Source organism: Acanthopagrus latus, chromosome 6 (genome assembly GCF_904848185.1).
Source record: "Acanthopagrus latus isolate v.2019 chromosome 6, fAcaLat1.1, whole genome shotgun sequence".
Taxonomy (NCBI): domain Eukaryota; kingdom Metazoa; phylum Chordata; class Actinopteri; order Spariformes; family Sparidae; genus Acanthopagrus; species Acanthopagrus latus.
The window spans coordinates 14,504,864-14,524,990 of record NC_051044.1 but is presented as its reverse complement, the minus strand read 5'-3'; the positions used below and the strand labels follow the sequence as shown (position 1 = coordinate 14,524,990).

General features: G+C 39.7%; 3 protein-coding genes across 3 annotated transcripts; all 3 read right to left on the bottom strand.

The window, feature by feature from the left end:
* On the bottom strand, positions 1–2,533 carry LOC119021430 (low affinity immunoglobulin epsilon Fc receptor-like). Its single transcript, XM_037101720.1, has 3 exons — positions 2,380–2,533; positions 1,520–1,555; positions 1–1,220 (listed from the first exon to the last, which is right to left on the bottom strand). The coding sequence occupies exons 1-3, from the start codon at positions 2,406–2,408 to the stop codon at positions 107–109; spliced, it is 1,179 nt and encodes a 392-aa protein (XP_036957615.1). The 5' UTR covers positions 2,409–2,533; the 3' UTR covers positions 1–106.
* Positions 2,534–3,965: 1,432 nt separating this feature from the next.
* Positions 3,966–11,107, bottom strand: LOC119021432 (ADP-ribosylation factor-like protein 8B-A). Its single transcript, XM_037101722.1, has 7 exons — positions 10,867–11,107; positions 7,163–7,243; positions 6,968–7,041; positions 6,748–6,841; positions 6,569–6,636; positions 6,111–6,181; positions 3,966–4,921 (listed from the first exon to the last, which is right to left on the bottom strand). Exons 1-7 carry the CDS (start codon positions 10,987–10,989, stop codon positions 4,872–4,874), a joined length of 561 nt encoding a protein of 186 aa, XP_036957617.1. The 5' UTR covers positions 10,990–11,107; the 3' UTR covers positions 3,966–4,871.
* Positions 11,108–11,229: 122 nt separating this feature from the next.
* tnfrsf18 (tumor necrosis factor receptor superfamily, member 18) lies at positions 11,230–15,853 on the bottom strand. Its single transcript, XM_037101721.1, has 7 exons — positions 15,702–15,853; positions 15,454–15,579; positions 15,147–15,284; positions 13,164–13,272; positions 13,009–13,079; positions 12,803–12,928; positions 11,230–11,860 (listed from the first exon to the last, which is right to left on the bottom strand). The coding sequence occupies exons 1-7, from the start codon at positions 15,826–15,828 to the stop codon at positions 11,706–11,708; spliced, it is 852 nt and encodes a 283-aa protein (XP_036957616.1). The 5' UTR covers positions 15,829–15,853; the 3' UTR covers positions 11,230–11,705.
* Positions 15,854–20,127: the final 4,274 nt, after the last annotated feature.

Below are 20,127 nucleotides of genomic sequence, written 5' to 3'. Positions count from 1 at the left end.
GGAGGTTGAATATATATTATAAAAAAATTACTAAAAGTGCAGAAATAAACTATATACATGGTGGAAAAAGTTCTGATTTGGCAGTTCCACCCTTTTTCACGTCATGTCATCCCAAACTGAGAGGTGTGGTTTCACACAGGAAGTGCCGTTTGCCAGCACAAATGATGTCATCCCATGAGTTAAACCAGTCCTGCTTCTCACTGTTTGTAGGAAGGACAATTGCAACACAGTCCTGTCCATCTGGGCTTTTGTCATCGGAGGCCAAGCCGTTGTCTGGCTCACCACTCCTCCAATAAGTCACATACGGATGGATTCTTTGGCCAGTGACCCAGAAGAAGTGGCCCTCCATCGCCATGTCGTGCAACCCGATCCACGCAGAATGAAACTCCTCTCCAGGGTGCTGCTGCGCAAAATTAAATGTCATGTTGGTCAAGAATGCCTGGTCTGCGGCATTCTGAACCACGGCCATGTCAGCCCCCATGTCGAGACACTGCCTGCGAGCATTTTCCCAATCCTCTGGCTCTTTGGACAAGAAGAAGCAGCGGGACGCGTGCTCGATCCAGCCGGACAGGCAGCGTGAACACTGCAGAGTGCTCCTGTTGCAGAATCCCCAGAGGAAGGACAGCTTGCTGGAGAACAGGATTGATTCCTGTCGTTGAATTAGTTCTTCCAGCTGCATGTTGGTTTGCTGTTCATTTTCAAAAATCTGGCGCCAATGATCGCTCTCTGCAGACGCCATGGTGATGACGCGCTGCGCTGCATCCAGATGGTGGTACAGCACACCGATCTGTGTTTCTAGTTGGTTGCAGCGCTCTTCGGTTGACTGTAGAAGAGTGGCCAACTGTTTCCTCTCCTTTTCCACCTTGGCTTTTTCATGCAAAGTCTTCTTCAGGAACAGGCTCAGCTTGCTCTCTTCAGCTGACGGCTCGCTGGAGTTGAGGGGAGTGGAGTTCAGGAGTTGCATCAGTTGGCTGTTCTCCATCTGAAGCTCCTCTGCCATGTGCTGGTACTCAGCTGTCAGACTTTGCTGTTTTAGCATCTGGATGAAGAGGTAGCCGGCCACAACACAGAGGAGCATCATCAGAACTCCAATCAGCACGGCAAGGCAGATGGATCGCAGTCTCTTCATGCAGTTGTTTTGTTTCTCTTCTCGGTCATTTTTTTGTGAAGCTTCTGAGGCAGTTCTGTCTTGTTCCTCCAGCTGATTTTCATCTGAAACACTATGCGAAAAAAAAGGCTTAAGCTTAATAGTTCCCCCTCACAAACACAAAATGTGCATCTGTTGTTTAATATGTAATATAGATATTAGACTTAACAGGGTAGTAATATCTGTGTACAATTTTGAATAGAAACTCTCTCTCCCAGATCATTACCTGCTAACCTAAATCTACTTGACACACTCATATAGTTGGTCAATATTAGCGGCCAAAATTCACATCTGGATTTTTTCTTCCTCCAGCTACATTTTTTAATCAGAAACAATATCTATGAATTGTATAAACACTCCTGATTACATTACCTCAATTGGATATATTCTGGGTCAGCCATGTCTTGTCTGTAGAAGAAGAAGAAAGGGGATAAAGACAGGCTCCTTTAAATCATACCGTCGGGTAAAAAATACACTTCACTATCAAATTGGTCTATAAATTCATTTTGATTTCAAAAGCCCAAAAAAAAACCCACATTAATTTTAAAAAATACACTCATTTCACGTGACAACGTTTTGCTTTAACTTATAACTCTGGAGTAAATACTGATTCCACAGTATAATGGCTGTAGAAAAAATGTATCCCTATATATATTGGTTATCTATAAACCTAGAAATGGAAAGATAGACAAAGAATAACAACAACAAACAGTGGCAGTAAATATGAAATGTCTAAATAGTCTGATAATTGTAGCTGATTTATGAGTTTCAAGTTTTCAATAGTAATCAGATATGTTTTAACATATTGTTGAAGATATTAAAAAAAATGGGGAATCTTATAAAGCCATGTCATTTTGTGGAGATAATTTTTGCAAAGATATTAAGTAAGTTAAATGCACGTTTCATTTGACCAGAAACTGGGTTTGTTAATAACTAGCCTAACATATCAATCTTTGATAGTACTTTTCAGAAATATCTTTTATTCAAACGTTTCCCCCTCACAATCACAGCAAAGTGCATGTGTTGTTTACAGTTGGGAAGACATTACAGATACAGTTTATCATAGTAACTCTCTCTTTCTCTCTCTCTCTCTCTCTCTCTCTCTCTCTCTCTCTCTCTCTCTCTTGCATCTTTCCCCAGTACTCACATAGCAGATTTGTTTCATTCTTACAGTTACATTAATAAATCAAAGAATAAGTAGCAATTGTTTAAACACTCATGGTTATATTTACCTCAGTTGGATATCTTCAGTGTCTCCCATTTCTCTTCTCTTTCAGTGGATTTCTTAAGGATTGTTTGTCATTTAGTAAGTATAAGTAGTACAAGTGAATCAAGCAGATATTTGCATTTGTATTTTTCAAATATCAATATGATTCACATGAAAACTGATGAGTTGCCATAGCAACCTTGAATGCCTTGGCCTTTTCTTTTTCGTTTGTTTGTTTTCAGATGTAGTGAAAGGGAGAAATCCGAGATGTCAACAGGCACAATCTCTCACTAAAGAGTAGACTTAACTGTCTGGTGCTGGTTGTTTTGGGCTGTGAGCCGTGTAGCAAGCCATTAGCCATTAACCATTAGCCATTAGCAGTTGTGCACTCAACATGAGTTGGGGATGTAGTGGGGGCCACTATTATATCAACTCTCACAGTCCGTTACCACGACCAACCTTGTTACCATCACTGTGGCAACCGAAATCAGCTGGGCCAACACAGAAGGAGGCAGATATATTAATGAGTCATTTTAATACACACACACACACACTTACACACACAAATGCAGTCAAATACGCATGTTGAGCATGCACACGACCACACATGTACAGACACATGCATGCACAGCCATGCTTAAGCACACAAGCACAGTATATCTCCCAACATTTTAACCATATTTAACAATTATCTTTTCATTCATTCAAGCCAGAAACTCCATCTGAATATTCGATATATTGAGATTTATTGAAGTTCTCCATCCGATTCAGAATGTTTGATTCCTTCTCACTGTCACATAACATTTCAAGCAAGCATTGCAGTTTGGCTCAAAGCTATTATTTTATTTTTAATGCTTCATTCTCACCCAACTATTGGGAAGCTTCATTCTCTTCATACAAAACTTCAAATAAATTAGAGCCACCAATTCAGTTTGACCATGATTTCAGTTTTTAGATATTGTGGACATTATTCAAAGATTTCACAGCCAACAAAGTGCATTTGGTGTCTGCTTATTCTCTGGTTTACTAAAGCTGTGTAGAACAGGTATAAACCATTAATGAAAAAAAATTGGGTGTGGTTCTTAAAATATTAGATTGTGTGACTTTCTTCACACCTCAAGCAAAGGCAGCGCCAGAATCAATTAATTAGCAAATAATTACATATTCATTTTTGTTAAAAGAAAATCTTAACATTTCTTTAAATTAGAAAATCCAGACTCCATTCTCTCTTCATGAATTGGTTATACTTTAAAATAATCCAGATTAATAAATGGTACATTTATTGTCAATTCAATTTTAGTTATTTCAAGTTAGCTCAAGTTATTTCAGTGTAAATAAAAGTGTAAATGTAACCAAGTGCTTCACTAAATCATCTCATTCACGCATGCCTTAAACTCAGGTTCCAAGTGAACAGACATTTTTCTCCCTCAAGAGAAGAATGTTAAAACATTCACACAAATCCTTGCAAGAAAGAGGGATTACAAACCCCATCACTGCAGATTATTATAATTAATTAATTTGTGCTTATATCTCTCAAGAAAAACACAATGCTTATCCTTTCTCTTTACACGTCACTATAGAATGATATAGTACAAATGACAGGACAATGTCTAAATTAAAAAGCATGCCTTTTTATTTCTTGAACATATTGAAGTGGTGTTTTCTTTTTTTAACTCTACCCAGGTAGGCACACCTTGCACACTACTTTGCTTCAGAGGTGAGAGACATTGCACAAGGCACTTTGAGTTCTGCCGCTGTCTCAGCCTCGAGGCAGCGCAAAGGACATCATTCCACCGAGGCTGCTTACAAGCAGAGGCCCGTATGAACCACGCGATCCCGTACACCTTTACTTTTTAGTACATTCAGACTTTAAATAGAATCATATATTCATACACGCACATCTCACATCAGTAAAAATCATACCAGCTTGATATTTTTTGTACAGACCTGCTTAAATTGACTTGCTTAATTGCACAATTTTCCTAAAATAACTGACGTTTCCTTGAAAACAGAAGACCTGATCAAGCAAAAGGTGACAATCAGAGTAGAGCTCAACACAAATGGGAAAACCTGCACGTCCACGTCAGGCATCTCCTGGCATCACAACTGACTGTGTGAAGAACATCTTTGCTTTATGCAAGACCCTCCTTAAGAACTGTGTTGTTGTTGCTGTATACCCAAGATTAGTGTTATAAACCACTGGGTAGGATTAACTGGGTAATGCCTGAATGATGCAAGGTAAATCCGGAAGCAGTTTCTTACTCGAAGTTAAAGGAAAGTACAGCTTTACAGGACGTATAATGCCAATTGCATTCCTTAAATTTGGAATTACATTTTTTAGTAGTGCATTCTCAGGGTTTGTGACAAAATCACAATGTGAAAAGGGGAAAACAAAACTGTGTGACATGAGCAGGACAGTGCAGCATGTGAGTTGGAGACTGTACATCATCGCAGGGTGATGGGGGTGTGGCATGACATTAACATGGCGAACACAGCTGGAGAACCACTCCTGCATTTTCAGCTCCTCCTGGATTTCGAGTGCTGGATGAGCCACTGAAGTGTGATATCTGGAATCAAAGAAACAGGCCAAGTCAGTCCGACAAACTGCTTTTCTATTTCTATATCTAACCCTAACCCTAACAACAAACAACATGATTGCATGCAATTTAGGCACATAGCACCACAGTTGTAAATACAAAATAAATAATGTAGATATTGTACAAAGCATGTAACGTAAGTTAGAAACACTTTTTCCAGGCCCAAGCACTAGCTGCATACATATGGAGGTCTGAATCTGCAAAAATCAGAGGTAAATTACGAAATATATACATTTCTCAATAAATAAATTAATATTATCTATTATATTCTATTTATATCTATTTGTATATTATTCATTGATTTGTGATGTTGACAAATTTAGTCCTCGTTACCTGCGGTCTTCTTCTAAGGCTGCATCCTGGCCATACCTTTTTTTCCATTTATTATTAGGTTATATATATTGTTTTTAAGACTTGTTTATGTTGATATTTATATTGTCTAAACAAAGGGCTGCTGACTGAGTTTTGTTGTTTATGAAACAATGACAATAAACATCTACTCTATTCTATTCTTACCTGTATGTTGCCTGAGAGTCAAAACCCAGGGCTAAAAAGACATGAAATCACTTGCTGTTGCTCCTTAAAAAAAGGGGCACTTCTTGATTCAGTATTGTACCTTCATGAAGTTAGGGTGATCATAAGAGACAAGTCTAAGCGACACATGCAGAGATGTCCTGACTTAAATTCTCCAGAACGATGAACCCCTAAAAACACTGAATCCAACAAGTCCCATAATACAACTCAACAACATTTTCAGTGCATCAATACAGTTAATTTTTTCACCTTGGAAAGCTTCCCCTCAGCCACAGAAGACATTAAACACATGTATTTCCAGGGTGAGCAGTTCTCCTCAAGACGATTAAACTGAACCTCCTGTGTAAAATCTACATAGTAGCCCTTTAAACTTATATTTGCAAGCATGTTGTTGATAATCCAAGGAAATTCTGATTACTTTTTCAACATTTTATTAGCTCATCTCTTCCCTCATTTGAATTTTTGGGGCTGGACATTAAGATAACGCTGTTTAAAGACATACTGGAGAGAAAAACTGAAACTGTACGCAGAGTTGACAAAAACTGGATTTTTCCAGCCTCCACATTGGAGATCTGGGCCCCCGAGTCAACACAAAATGATAACGCGGTCACTGACTGCGACTCACCAATGTTGTCTTTCTCTTTGCAGGAAATCGAGTAGCAGCATATCTCTCTGTCCTGAATAGCCGCAAGATTCCTTTAAACGGAAGAAGGTACACAAACAAATAAATAAATACATTTAAGTGTGCATTCAAACTGATCATAAGTCTCATTCATTTGCAGCTGGTGGGACACAGTTTAAGGTATGATCTCGACTCTCAGCAGGTTTCTTACTTGACAGCAGGGGGAGCCAGGTCTTTATAGTCAACCACAACTTACCACAACTACTGCTGACAAGGACTTCGAAAGAGGAAATGGTCCTGATTTAACATCTAAGGACATTTTTAAATGATAATATTCAAATATTACATCCTCAATATTTCTCTCACTAAAACTCTTTAAAAAAAATAATCAGAGCATTTTTCATTACAGAAAAGATATGCAGGTCGTTAGGGCATTTTCACCAGTTGTTTTTAGTACTTACATTTTCTCAATGAGCTGCTTTTCATCTAGAGCAGTGGGGAGATCCCTTTTGTTACCGAGAACCAAAACCTGAAAAGAAAAAAAAAGAAAACACATCACAAACTGAAATCCCCAACTTCTGCAAGTAATCGTGCTGCATGACCGCTGCAGAAAGCAAACTGGTTTCACGACAACACTCACAGGAATTCCTTGCAACTGAGGTTTGTCTAATAAATTGTGAAGCTCGTTTCTAGATGCCTCCACCTTTTCTCGATCTGCTGCATCAACCATGTACCTAACCATGCGGAAAACAGAAACGGTTAGTAAAATGTGTGTTAACATTTGCGGTAACATTGTTGCATTTCCTCTCATTTGTTTTTTTAAAACAGAAAAACTTGTAAACTGAAACTCGAACACTCACACAATTGCATTGACTCCCCGACAGTAGCGCTCCCACATGCTCCTGAACCTTGGCTGCCCTCCAATGTCCCAGATCTACGGAATTACAGACACATCATTACGTGACATTCCCATTTCAAATGTCATTAACAATGCAATTATTACCTCCCTGTACAACCAGAGTGCTTTCACTAATTAGTGTTCACAATCAAAATACCTTGATGGTGACGTTTCCTTTGGTGACTTTCCTCATATTGAACCCGACTGTAGGGATCATGTCTTCACTGAAATGCCCAGACTGGAAAGAAAGATACAAGTAGATGTCATTTTTTATGAAACCGTCAGACTTGAAAACTTGTGTGTGTACTGGGATCAGATCTGCAACAACCAGTCGATTGTTTCAGCCATTTTTCAAGCAAAAATGTCAAACATTTGAGACACAGACACCATTCACCCTGTAAAAAGACACTGTGCCATCTAAATTACTTTAAAGCTGTTAGTTTAAGATAAAAAAATTACATAATGTTGCTATAATGGCAACAATTTAATAAAACTATGACATGCTCCAAGGGATCTGACACTTTTACATACTTTGATTGAGATTAAACAAATAAAGAGGCTGTACACAAGCTTGATTATACAGTATTTAGGGTTTAAATAGTGTAAAAACTAGTAAATAAAAACAACATGATGCAATAATGAATGCAAAAAGTCGAAGTCTGTGGGAATGTATTCGTAAAAAGCAAAAAGACACAGACTAAATCATTCTACCGCGGAATATGTCCGCATGTTCAGGCTTCAAGTGAATTCTCATTTTTGCAGAACTGACGTAGGAAGAACAATCTGCATGAACAATTAGCGGCATTCCCCTTCATTTTCTCCACCAAAACTCACAAGCTGTTTATATTCTTTCTCTCCACCCTATGCTCAGCATGCACTCTCTGCTTTACGCACATTTCGAAGCACATGACTGTCCGGAGTCACCTGATCCAGCTAAGTGGAAATGAGTGCAGTGGTCTTATGACTGAGGAAGGAGGAAGCACCCCCACTACTACCATTCACTGGCTGTTTTACTGGCTGACAGCAGGGGCCATTTTTGTCATCTCTGTATAGTGGAGGTAGGATCGGGTTTATGTTTCAACCCCAAACCCAACTTCCTCCTCACACACCAGCCCCGTTTCATCAGGTCAATGTGACCAGCATGTACTGAAATATGATTTGACAAACTGTCAAAGTTTTCTGGATAGTCTTCTTCTAAAATGTAAATATGAAGCACCACAGACATCGGCACCGCTGGTCAAAACTTTCTAACATTTAAATTGGTAGGAAAAGTTGCCCTAACCCTGGTAAATGTTTAACTGAAGATCTCTTTCTACTGTACTTAAGTTTTCTTCAGTAAAAGTTCCTTGCGCGGTTTCCTAAAGCCCAAATGTATCTCTTTAAACATAAAGATACTGAGTTTACAGTGATATAAAACACAGGAAAGCAGAAAATCTTCTTAAGGGAGAAGCTGGGGTGATGGAATGTTTGGCATTCCTGACAGAAAACACAACTTGCACAATACATGGTTTAACAAATAGTTGTATTAATTATGTTTCTATCGAGTGACAAATCGATTCAGTGTTTCTGCTCTAGTGGAGAGGTGCTGCTACAGGTATCAAATTAAACCTTAAATCCCGTCAGTCTGTTGAAAGGGTTTTCAGTCACACAGACTGAAACAACAGGACAGAACAGGACGGACAGCTGACTGACTGGAGTAAAAATGTCTGATACATATCTCAGGTGCAACATTTCTTCCTCTTACATTGTTTGTTCCCTGGAGACGTTGTCAACAGACAAGTTTAAATGTATATTGGTGATCAATATTAGGTTTCAAGGACGTTTATTCTTCACTGTCCACCACAGGATGTACACTGAAACCCGATCGGTAATCAGGGAGAGAAGACGGAGTAAAAGGCACGTGTGCCAAATGTTGCGAAGGAAAACCACTCCGAACAAAGTCATGAAACTTGTCGCACTTTTCACAATATGCTGCAAAAAGTTCAGTTTCTGTCTGATGTGGTTATTAGCCAATGACAAATTGTTTCACAAGAAACATCCCCAGCAAACTTTGCACAGAGAAACAGTCTGCCAAAGAAACGCACACTCTCCTAAGCCTGAGTCACAAGAGGTCACAGCACATACAATGTGTGTGAACTTTTAGCAAAACTTGCAACAAAAGCTACTGCAGATGGAGTCATGTCATGTAGTTATAACAAAATGAGTCAACTGTTTGCAACATTTATGCAAACAATGCTTTGTTATTTTTGTTGGTGTCCTGAAGAAATCTGTCTTTCGGTCTGTTACTATGCCGCCTGACACCTGCATTCAGGCACCAACCCCAGCAACAACTAAGAAACAGATATTTTTCCAATTATCTAAAAAAATGGTAAAATGGTAAAAGGTAAAAAATAAAAACTGCAGACCCAGTGTCTATTTATTCTCCCCAAATCACCTCCAGTTACGTCTTTGTGACTAAAAATGTTTAGGGATGCACTCTATGGATTCTTTTCTCTGCATATACATGATGAGATAACCGATAATGTTGCATTTGTGTATTTCAAAAACAAGTTCCTGACCTGTAGTTTATGCACACCTGAGGGTGAGAAAGGCACAGATGTAGTCAGCAAAGTGTTTATTGGTGGACTGTCAACTAACTTTCAAGGCAGTAAGAGTGGACCAATTATTGGCGCAGGTCGACTATCCGGGGGACGACATTCAGCATTTACCTATTAACGATATGTTTGATTTTTCTGTCAGATTGTCCGATACAATAAACCAATTCAAAAATGTGCTACTTTGGCTCTGATGCAACATCCTCTTACACAACGTTCGCGTAAAACAACATTGGATGGGTAGCACATCACAATTAATAGCCTATAAACGGTCCTCTGCTATCAAAGTTATCCAGTTTCCCTTTGGGGATTAATACAGTTATCTATCTATCTATCTATCTATCTATCTATCTATCTATCTATCTATCTAAACACTGATTAATCTCAATCTGCAGAGTAACTAGTAACTACATATATCAAATAAACAAAGTGGAGAGGAAGTATAAAGTAGCAGAGAATGGATATAATCCAGTAAAATACCTGAAGAACTGTACTTTATTACATCACTGGATGTCTGAAACTTTGACACAAAGAGTTTCATTTTTTTACTGCAAGAAAATATAAGTCCCAAGTATCAGTTTTCAGTCTCCTTGACTCCTAATAATCAATATCAGGCCTGAAGAACTCATACCGGTCGAGCCCTGGCACACACAGCCTCCTACTGTGACTCTGCACCGTTAATACTGCTTCTGTCAAGTCAACCAAAACAAATGTGTTCACAGAAAACAGCTGATAATATACAGTCCCCACATATTGTGCATCCCTAAGGATCTGTGCTCTGTCGTGGAGGTCTGTCTCCACCTGTTGCAGGTAGCTTCACAAACTGACATCACTGTGCTGTGTTGTCATGGTCAACGTGTATCTAGGTTCACTTCCTGGTGGCTGACAAACGCAGACAAACGCCTTGAACTCAGTGTAAAATGCCCCCCGGGGTTTGAAAGAGACAAAATCTGGGAGTCACAACAAAGCAAGCTTGTCTGTGCTTCGTTTGGAGTTTAGCATGCTAACCAATCACAGCACATGAAGCGGCTAGCCGATGAGGATCCTCCAGCAGCAGACGAGTCACCCCAGCTTACTTGCTGAACACAGAAACGAAACCTGTCACAGCTTTCAGCTCGTCCCAGCAGAGTACGACTACATCGTGTCTGGACCCGAACACCAGACAGTGCCGCACAGACCCAGCTCGGTCACTGTTATCCCATTATTAGCGCTAATGGTAATAGCACAACACTAGCAGGCTGGCTAAAGTTAGCTGCTGAGGACTTACAGCGATCACGTTTACAAATGTTGTTTTTCCCGAGTACTGGAGGCCGACCAGCGTCAGCTCCATCTCCTCCTTCCAAAACAGAGACCTGAACCAGTCCAGCAGCCGGTTTATCAGTGCCAGCATCTTGAGGTCGGTGTTTAAACTCCCTTGTGGTTGTGTCTGTTTCTCCCTCCCCGGCAGTTGTGGCGTTTCCAGCGGGGAAGAAGGGAAAAGGGACGCAGGCGGCTGTCATATGATCAGTGTGCCAAAGTGCGCCCGACAGCGCCCCCATCGGCAGACGGTGGAAATACACCTATACACTTGGCCAATACAAAACATGAGACCTGCAGGGGTCTTGAACCAATGCCCTAGTTAAAAAGTTCAGTTTTTGTTTATTATTCAAACCCATGCCCATGTTTTTAGATGGCAGCAGAACTCACGTCAGGAGGATGTGTGTGGTGGGTGGACAGACTGAACCACCAATCCACCTACGACAGCTGCCCCTAATTATCATTATCTGATGACCAAAAGAAAAAAAAAAAGAGTTGAGAATCTTTGGAACACTAAAAAATAGAAATTTATTTGTCAGAAAATTTACAAAATAATCTTTACAATCAAACCCCACCTTTCTTTGTTGCATTTAAGAAAAATAACTATTTAATATTTCAAACACACACAAACATTCACACCTGGACATCTGGAACCAGGTACCTTTCATTCACCAACATGTGTCCATAACCTAAACAGACATCTCTATATGCTATATATGTGTTCTGATGCTGAGTACAACTATTTGTCCTGTTACATCAGTAACATAGCTTGTGTTTGAACAGACTGTTCGTGACGTCTTAGACTTGTTATCAAAACAAGCTGACATGTTCCAGATGCAGGTGACCCAAACTGTCGCCGTGCTTTGATTCGTCCTGGATGATGAGCTGACACCCGCTCTCCTCCTTTGACAGGTGATACTCACTGGTATTGGCGGAGACCGCTACGACGTTGATGGAGTTATCTTCTGAAGAGGAGGGAAGTACAAACAAATTATCATGTCATATTTCTCGTATTCATATTCACGTCACCCACATTCACATTCTTGCACTTCATTGTAATTTTTCTTTCAATTTCGACTAGATTGTGATTTCATGAATTCTGAGTTACTGATCTGAGTGTTGAGTGAATGTGTGCTTAATGTGCAGTGTTTTACTGTTGGGACTCAGTGCTGGTTCTAATTTTAATTTATCGAAAAGTATTTGAAACAAATGAAAAGTTATTTTCTTACGTTTTGGTGGTAAAAAAAAAAAAACTGCTTTATATTTTATGAAAAAACATAACACAAAGATCTGAGTGAAAAGCCGATTAGATGCGATTTTAAAATTGCTTAGGTGGACCGAAACCTAGATAGATAGATCAGTAGATTATAACCATCTTGTTTTCTACCCATTTCTCATTTTCCGCCCTCTATCAGCAGGAAATGATCTGGCAAAGTTATCTCTTCTTGCACCTGAAAGCACAACAATTCTAAGCAATGCATGGGCACATTGTGAGAAATATAATGGCTATACATTTTTCCGCTCCTCTTAGAAGTTTTCATTCTATTGTCTTGACCAGCAGCTCTGTAGCTCGCTGTCCAAAAAGACACGACAGGGGGTTGTGGCAATGGGAGTTACCTATATCAAATGTAGTTCGGAGTAACACAACATGGTCAGACTTTTTAGAAAGATACACACACACACACACACACACACACACACACACACACACACACACACACACAAACACATACACCATTTTGCCACATTTGTGAGGTTGTGTGCATTTGGATACATGAACGTGTGGATATCGGCGCTAACGTGGTGACAGCTACCGCAAATGAACTTTTGGTGGTGATCAAAATTAAAAGAAAACGCAACATGGAATCAACGTGTGTTGATATGTATTTCCATGAAGGCACACTTACTTGGTTTGTGCTTCATAAGTTTCTTCATACAGGCGTAGGACAGAAGGATGAGGAGGGTGAGAGAAACCAGAACAAATCCGATGCCAATGATCACATGAATAATGTCTCCATGGTTTGTGGGCCTCTCTGGTGAAACATCAAACTACCATCAAGTTAAGATTATTCTCACGGTGCTCAGTACATCGATACACAGTATGTTTACGTACCACCTCTATCACAAACGGAGTTGTGGGTTTTGTTACCCGGAAACAGCTCAGGAAGTCCATTTCTAGCGCACCTGTTGACCAGAGACTGTGTAAGTTACAGTTATTTGGTCTTTTATGGGGAAATATTGTCGTAGCTTAAGTCTTGGGGATCTTACTGTGTTCGTGGCTTGCAGACATTGTCTTTCACCTCATAATATGCATCATCGGGGCAGATGGGCTCACAGTGATATGAGTACTCTTCCGACCCGTCTACCAAAGATTTGGCTGCAAAGAAAGAGCAAAACATCTTTTCCAGATCTTGTTCAGATTGAAATTCTACGTCTCAGCAACTATTGGTTGGATTGCTGTGACGTTTTGTACAGACATTCAAGATCACAAAGGATAAAATCACTGTCTTATTGTTCTTATAAGGGACTAACTTTGAAAAACTATTCTGTAGGTTTCCATAGAATTTGCTACAGATATTCATGGTTCCCAGGGGATGAATCACTCTGGTGATCCCCTGACTTCTCTTCTTCAGCTATCCTGTCAAATGTATCAAAATCTGCAGAAGGGATTAAGGCGATATTTTGCACAGAAATTCAGGCTTCTCAGATGATGAATCCAAATCACGAGTTCGACATTTGCAGTTTTGAGAAGCCCAAGTGTCTCAACGATTACACACACACACATTTAAATCCTGCTCAGGATGAACTGTAATCTTTTTGGTGATCACCTTATATCTCTGAATGTCAAATGTCCTAATACTTTGGTGTTAGACCATATATGATCAGCTTTACCTGTTTAGCAGCCTTACCATATGCAAATGTTTGTATGCTAATATGTTAAACTGAGATGTGCTGGTGTATTCAGGGGATGCAGATTCCAGTGGACAACATGTAAAAGCGCCCTCAAGGGTGCCTTTTCAATAGAGAAAATAAAGTGGCCTTTAAGGTGCCTTTCCAGTGGAGAAAATGTGAAGTCCCCTATCATCACTTTGGATATAACACTATTTTCTGTGTGCTAGTGCATGCTGTACAAAGGTGGAGCCTTTTATTTTTTCGCTCCTGCCCCCTGAACATCCTGAGTCCACCTCTGCTCAGATTGGTGGGCACGGTAAACCTTGCACCTTCCAAGCTTCAGCACATTAGCTTTGTTCTTGTGCATGTAGTACATGTTAGCATGCTGACATGAACATTTAACTCACAAGCACAGCTGTGACTAAGTATAGCCTCATAGAGCAGCTATAGTACAGCTGTAGACCTTTAGTCACACTCAAGTCAAACCACAGTGTGCTCTAAAACCACAGCTCATGTCTGACAGTCTAGTGATATTTAGTGTGTTTAGTGTTCCTCTTATCAAACGCACCCAAAGATCAGCAGTGTGTTTAATGTCAGGTCACAGAACGAAAACTTGTCACCCAGCACTCCTTGGATGTCCGAACACTTCCTATACATGTTGGAAAACGTCTTGACACTCTATTCTTTACTTTACTCACTTTACAAACTTTTTTCTTTTTATCACACCTATAACACCTAATGTTCAATGATATTTTTACTTGTTTTTGAAGTTGCAAAAAAATGGTAAGGTTAGACACTGTGCATGAGTTTGCCTTGAACCTTTGGTCTATTAGTCCTTCTCCTGTACTCCTGGTTCAAGAAATAGATGTGCAAAGTACCTTTTTTACTTATTTTGAAGGGTCATTCCTTTCCAGTTATATTTGAAAGGGACTATTTGTAACAAAGTTGATTTTTGTGTTTCCAAACTCGTCAGATATCGGTGCTTTAGAATGGTGACCTACTAAAGAGTTGGTATTCGACGAGTTCAACTTTCTTAAGAATACGACCTTTAATGTATTAAAGTATTTGACAACAGTTTGAGAAAACTTCTTATATTGCGTGTGTGTCACCTAGGTATTTACATGTGTTGTTAAACATCTATTCTCTTTTATTTGAATCAGTCATAAATAATGTGGTCTTGGTTTAAAGGAAAAAGTGGGTTGGCTGCATTAATGCAACCCACGTTTCTAGTATGTACAACCCAGATTTATCAACATTTGTCCATGACAGATGGCATGATATCCACATATAAATAAAACAGAATTGGATTGAATCAAACCAGATGCTTCCTTAAAAAAAGAAAAATATGTCTACTCTCACCTGTCACCGTCTTGTTTGGTCTCTCCCCCGTGACGCATTTGTTTTCCTCACAGCGTGAGCAGACATTGTTGGAGCACAGGAAACCAGAACGGCACCGACATTTAGCGTTTGCGGTCGCTGTACATTTCTCAACATATTCTGTCGACAGACAAGAATTTTAACCACAAGATTTCCAGATGATTACAGTGTTGTTGTTTTTTTATCTTTTTATCAACTGCGTAAAAATGCACAGTCAACATCCCTGGCAGAAAGCAGGGCCTGCTATCTCTTCTAGATTGAAACCTCTCATCATTATTTTCACTCTTACCTTGTGGGCATGACAAGCATTCCTCACACTTGCTAAACATGGTATATGCACTGGAGTAGAAGCCCGTGTCACAGGGGCTACAGACAGTTTGATCTTGCTCTGTGCAGAACGCCTTCACAAATTCACCTTCAGAACCAGAAACAGATAAAATCACTCTCTGAGCTCACAGGATAACGACAAAGTAATGATTAGATGAACGAATTTGATGTATTTTATCTGTCATTTTAAAGATCATTTATGTCTTTTACCTGGAGGACACAAGTTGCAGCATCGTCCTTCTATCTCCATCTGTTGATTCCCACAGCCTGCAACATGTTGTATAGTCCAAACATTCGGCACCCATATGACAGCCAGGAAAAGGCTCGAGACAAACATTATGACCAGTGTTCAGCTCGTGCCTCCAGGGTTTTATCCTCTCTCCGTCTGCTGACGTCAGTGTCAGATGTCACTGTGGTTAGCTTGGTGAGAAACATTGTCAGAGGCATTTACAATAGTTCAGGAAGTGAAAGACCACTCGTATTACTCTGCTAACAGAAACAGTAGATCACTTATCAGCAATAAAGATGAATGAAAAAAGAAGCTGGTTCATTTAATTTTTTGTTCCTTCCTTTCTATTTTTTACCCTTTTGAATTTGCTACCTGTCCCTCGTGGTTTTTTATATATATATATATATATATATATATATATATATATATATATATATAGAATATATATATAACTAAAGTGGAGACATTTAGCTTGGCTTTAGGAGGAGAGCCTGGTCATTGTGCATGTAAGCCGACAGCACAGGTGTTGTGTATAGGTGGAATAGATAAATTGCGACTTGGTGTTGGTGTTGGAGGTGTTGTTTCGGGTCTCATCATAGGCTTAGCTTTAAACACTTCTGCAGAAACTTGCAAATAAGCAATTAAGCTTTAACCACCAGACACAACTTGTAACCACAATAAGTGCTGTTATGTTACAATCAAACACGTGATTAAGACGCAGGTATTCGCTTCTTGCTTTATTGCATTGGAAGCAAGAAAAAGTCTCTGTTGCCGGTAAGGCTTCTTTCCGAGGTTGCCAGTAAAGACTCAACATTATAGTACTAAGACTGAAACTCTGCCATGGGAACCTGGAGATTGTACTTCTGAAGAAAATTCAAATTGACTGAGGTAGAAGTTATTGGAAGTTATTCAGAGTGCCATCGACCAAAGAGGTTTTGCTTTCATCCTCGTCCGTGTGTTTGTCTGTTGGTTCATTTCCAATGATCTCATAAACCGGTTTCCTCAACAGTTGTATGGAGGATGGGTCCCAGCCCAGCATAGACCCCATAAGCTCTTGGTGTAGATAAAACTGAGATTTTTTTTCTAGCTTCCTTTGAGTTTGGGAGATCAAGCTGTTTTTCCAACGTCTTCGTTAATTTCTCAGGGAAAAATGCACAGATCTCAACAAAGAAAATCAGCCGTAGGTGGCTGATAAATATGACAGAGTAGCTACATTTTGATGCAGATCTGAGATCTGTTATTAATAATCTGTAGTTATGGGTGCTATTGATTTTGATATTGGATAGGGCTTGATTTAATTAAAGGGGGATGGTTGGACAGAAAAAGATTTCAGCTCAGCTAATACTGCAGTGTGGTTTGTCTCCGTGGTTACAGCAACAGTTTGAAACACGAGACATTAGGACAGTTGGGATCCTGTTTCTCAGCCAAAGAAGGGTTTATTACAGGGTTTATTTGTCTGATCAGGGGTGACATGATATTGTAATACGCATGGCAACCATGATATAAAAAAAAATGAAGCATTGATACCATATTGGTATCAAAAGCATATGATAATGTCATGCTAATAATCCAGCAGCCTTGTGGATCCTTTGTTTATACGTTCATGAGGTTATCTTTTCAGTAGCAACCAAGCCGTAATTGTCCTTTTTGCATATTTCTTTACAGTTATGAGCCTCTCTCTCCACCTCCCTGATGATTTCTATACATATATCACGATAACATCATCAAAATGAATTTGTATGAACTTGTTTCGCCTAGTGGAAATCTGATACCGTTGTAGCACCAAGTCCGCCACATCATTTGACACAATAAATGAATGCATATGAAATAGTGCACAGCGATAATCAGTAAGTCACAATGTGAACATGACATTAAGAAGCCAATAAACTGAAGACATTATATATTCTGAGTATGACTCAGTTTGGTGTGTGGAAAACCCATAGCCTGTAGTTTGAGGAGGCCATCAAAGCAGTACTTATAATATCACCAATAAAACTTCCTGCAGTCAGACGTTACCTTTACAGCCCCTGTTAGCCTACTGAACCCCACTACATGGAGTTTTCCCAAACTTTTCAGCTGCAACCCCAAAAACCACAGGGTTCGAGAATCAGCAGTGTGATTAAGAGTTATACTATGGAGTATTCCTGGTTGAGTCAAACCAGAAAGCGTCATATGCAACAAATATTTTAAATGTTAACCCTGGACAGAAATTTAGAGATGTGATTTTTTTTTCACCCTGGGCTAACTGAAAGTCCAGTGTTGATGTACAGTAAGTCTATCTAAAAGATATGAAATGTGGTCAAGCTTGCACTGGGGCTTTTTCTGTTCGTTGTCACAGGCATGAGATTTTGCACAGATAAACAGTAATGGCACTGGTTTTAGGAGGTGTTTAGATACATATGAGTATGTGCTGCAGCTACTTCAGGTGACGTGTGGTTGAGGTTTGTTGACATTTGGTGCCGGTGGTGGGGGGAGCTCCTGGGGAAAGCGAAACACTCTCGGACCACTTCATGAATGATATTGCTATTATCAAGCAACAATTCCGACTGGTTCTGACTTGTCCAGTTTTAGGATCTGTTGTTTTTCTTTCTGTTTAATATAATTGTAAATTCAGTGTGTTTTAGTTGTCGTGACATTTTTGAGCTCACACTATTAATTGTTCATCAAAAATTAATCAGCAGACAAATCTGTGATAAAAGATTACTGTATGCACCCCTACTGTTGTTGTCGTTGAGCCTTATATAGTTGCCGTGTATGCTAGGGAATCAGACTGAATCAAGCCCACCATCTCGATATCATTCCACACGTGACTCATTCTGAAAGCTGGTGTGAGTAAGAGATCAACACTGATGCATCACTTGTGGTCCCATAAATGTCTGACAGAGCTTGATGTTTGCTGTCGTCCTTGTCTGCATCGCACTTCATCCTTTTGTTGCGCACGTTTTTTTAATTTATATCCAAAGCCACTACAAGGGAGGTTTTGTTGATCGTGGTGGCACTGATGGACAAGATGATGACGGTGAAAGTAAGTAAACTTTGTTTCAGACCAGCTTCTTTCTTCAGGCTGTGAAACCTCTGGACTCCTCCTCAACGCTCCAACATAAATGTCTTATCTGGCCCGGATAAATCTGAGTACTCAGTGACAGACATTAAAGGGTCATACAAGAATCCAAAACTCAGTCATTATCTACTCGCCCTCATGGCGATAGAAAGTTGGGTGAAGTTTTGTGGTCCACGGGACATTTCTGGAGCTTTACAGGGAAACAGCTTTGTAGCAGTCTCCTGTAAAACTGTAGCAGATAGGGACTCCGCACGTTAATGTAGCAGCTAAGCTAAAGGTGTTAGCACAACCCATCTGAAGGAGGTGCATAGGCTTGACCAGCAGTGAGAATGTAGATAACTAGATAATTTACAAATCAATTTCAGATCTCAGGGCATCCAGAGACTTGGCTTATGTCAGATAAGCACCATTTTGTCACCATTTTATTGTTATTATTAGTTTACCCATTTAAGTTGAGATATTAGGGAGTGCTCCAGCTCCGGACAACAAAACTTAACCCAGACTATCCATCCATGCAGGGGTCAGTCGATAACGGTTACCTTTCCAGTTTCAGGTGAATTTATCCTTCAACAATAACTCTAACAGTTAAACAAAATCTTTTTGCTCATGGTCTCGAGGCATCAACATTAACTTAGACCATTTCATAACCAGTTAAAAGTTCCTTGAAGATCATTTTTAACACAATTATATTTGGTTTGAATTAAGAATTGATGGATTAAAAACTAAACTGATGACTATAATCACACATGTCCACAAAGAAATCAGCACAAAATTGAGACAACCAAAACAAATCATCCTTGTGAAGTTGCAGCAACTTTACTCACTGATGCCAACTACTGATAAAAGTGTCATGCGAGGCAGCTTGTCAGATTTCATGCAGCTCCCTCTGCAGTCACATAAGGCATTTTACAAAAGAAAACAAAAACAACAAAATGAAAAAAAGCCCCCCCCCCCAAAAACAAAAAAAAAGAAAGAGAGGAATTACGAGGTTTCCCTTTACCCTCAGATGTCACTGCTTGGAGCTCATTGTGAAACAGGACTTCTGGAATGCATTTTCATGAAGTTTGTGAGTCGCCACATTAGATTGCAGCCTGACACACAGTAACACAAGATCCTGTGTTTTGGCAATCTTTTGGCAACATCCACCAGCTGAATCGACTACCCCTTCAAAACCTCATCACATATGGTGGTACCACCAAGACTAAAAGATGACGTCTACTTATGTCTCTGTCACTCACACATAACCACATGGTCGCATGCCTGAAACTTCCCTCAGACTGTGACGTATCCGCAGACGCTCTGACACGTAATTCTTCACAGTAGCGGCTGTTAATCATTTCTGTTTA

Coding starts and splice junctions, on each gene's coding strand:
- LOC119021430 (XM_037101720.1), bottom strand. CDS start 2,408: ATGGGAGACACTGAAGATATCCAACTGAG. Junction 1,556..2,379: donor ACTGAAGATATCCAACTGAG/GTAAATATAACC, acceptor CTTCTTCTACAG/ACAAGACATGGCTGACCCAG. Junction 1,221..1,519: donor CCAGAATATATCCAATTGAG/GTAATGTAATCA, acceptor TTTTTCGCATAG/TGTTTCAGATGAAAATCAGC.
- LOC119021432 (XM_037101722.1), bottom strand. CDS start 10,989: ATGCTGGCACTGATAAACCGGCTGCTGGACTGGTTCAGGTCTCTGTTT. Junction 7,244..10,866: donor CATTTGTAAACGTGATCGCT/GTAAGTCCTCAG, acceptor CTTTCTTTCCAG/TCTGGGCATTTCAGTGAAGA. Junction 6,182..6,568: donor AAGCAGCTCATTGAGAAAAT/GTAAGTACTAAA, acceptor TTCCGTTTAAAG/GAATCTTGCGGCTATTCAGG.
- tnfrsf18 (XM_037101721.1), bottom strand. CDS start 15,828: ATGTTTGTCTCGAGCCTTTTCCTGGCTGTCATATGGGTGCCGAATGTT. Junction 15,580..15,701: donor CTGCAACTTGTGTCCTCCAG/GTAAAAGACATA, acceptor CTGGTTCTGAAG/GTGAATTTGTGAAGGCGTTC. Junction 12,929..13,008: donor CTCCGTTTGTGATAGAGGTG/GTACGTAAACAT, acceptor ATGTTTCACCAG/AGAGGCCCACAAACCATGGA.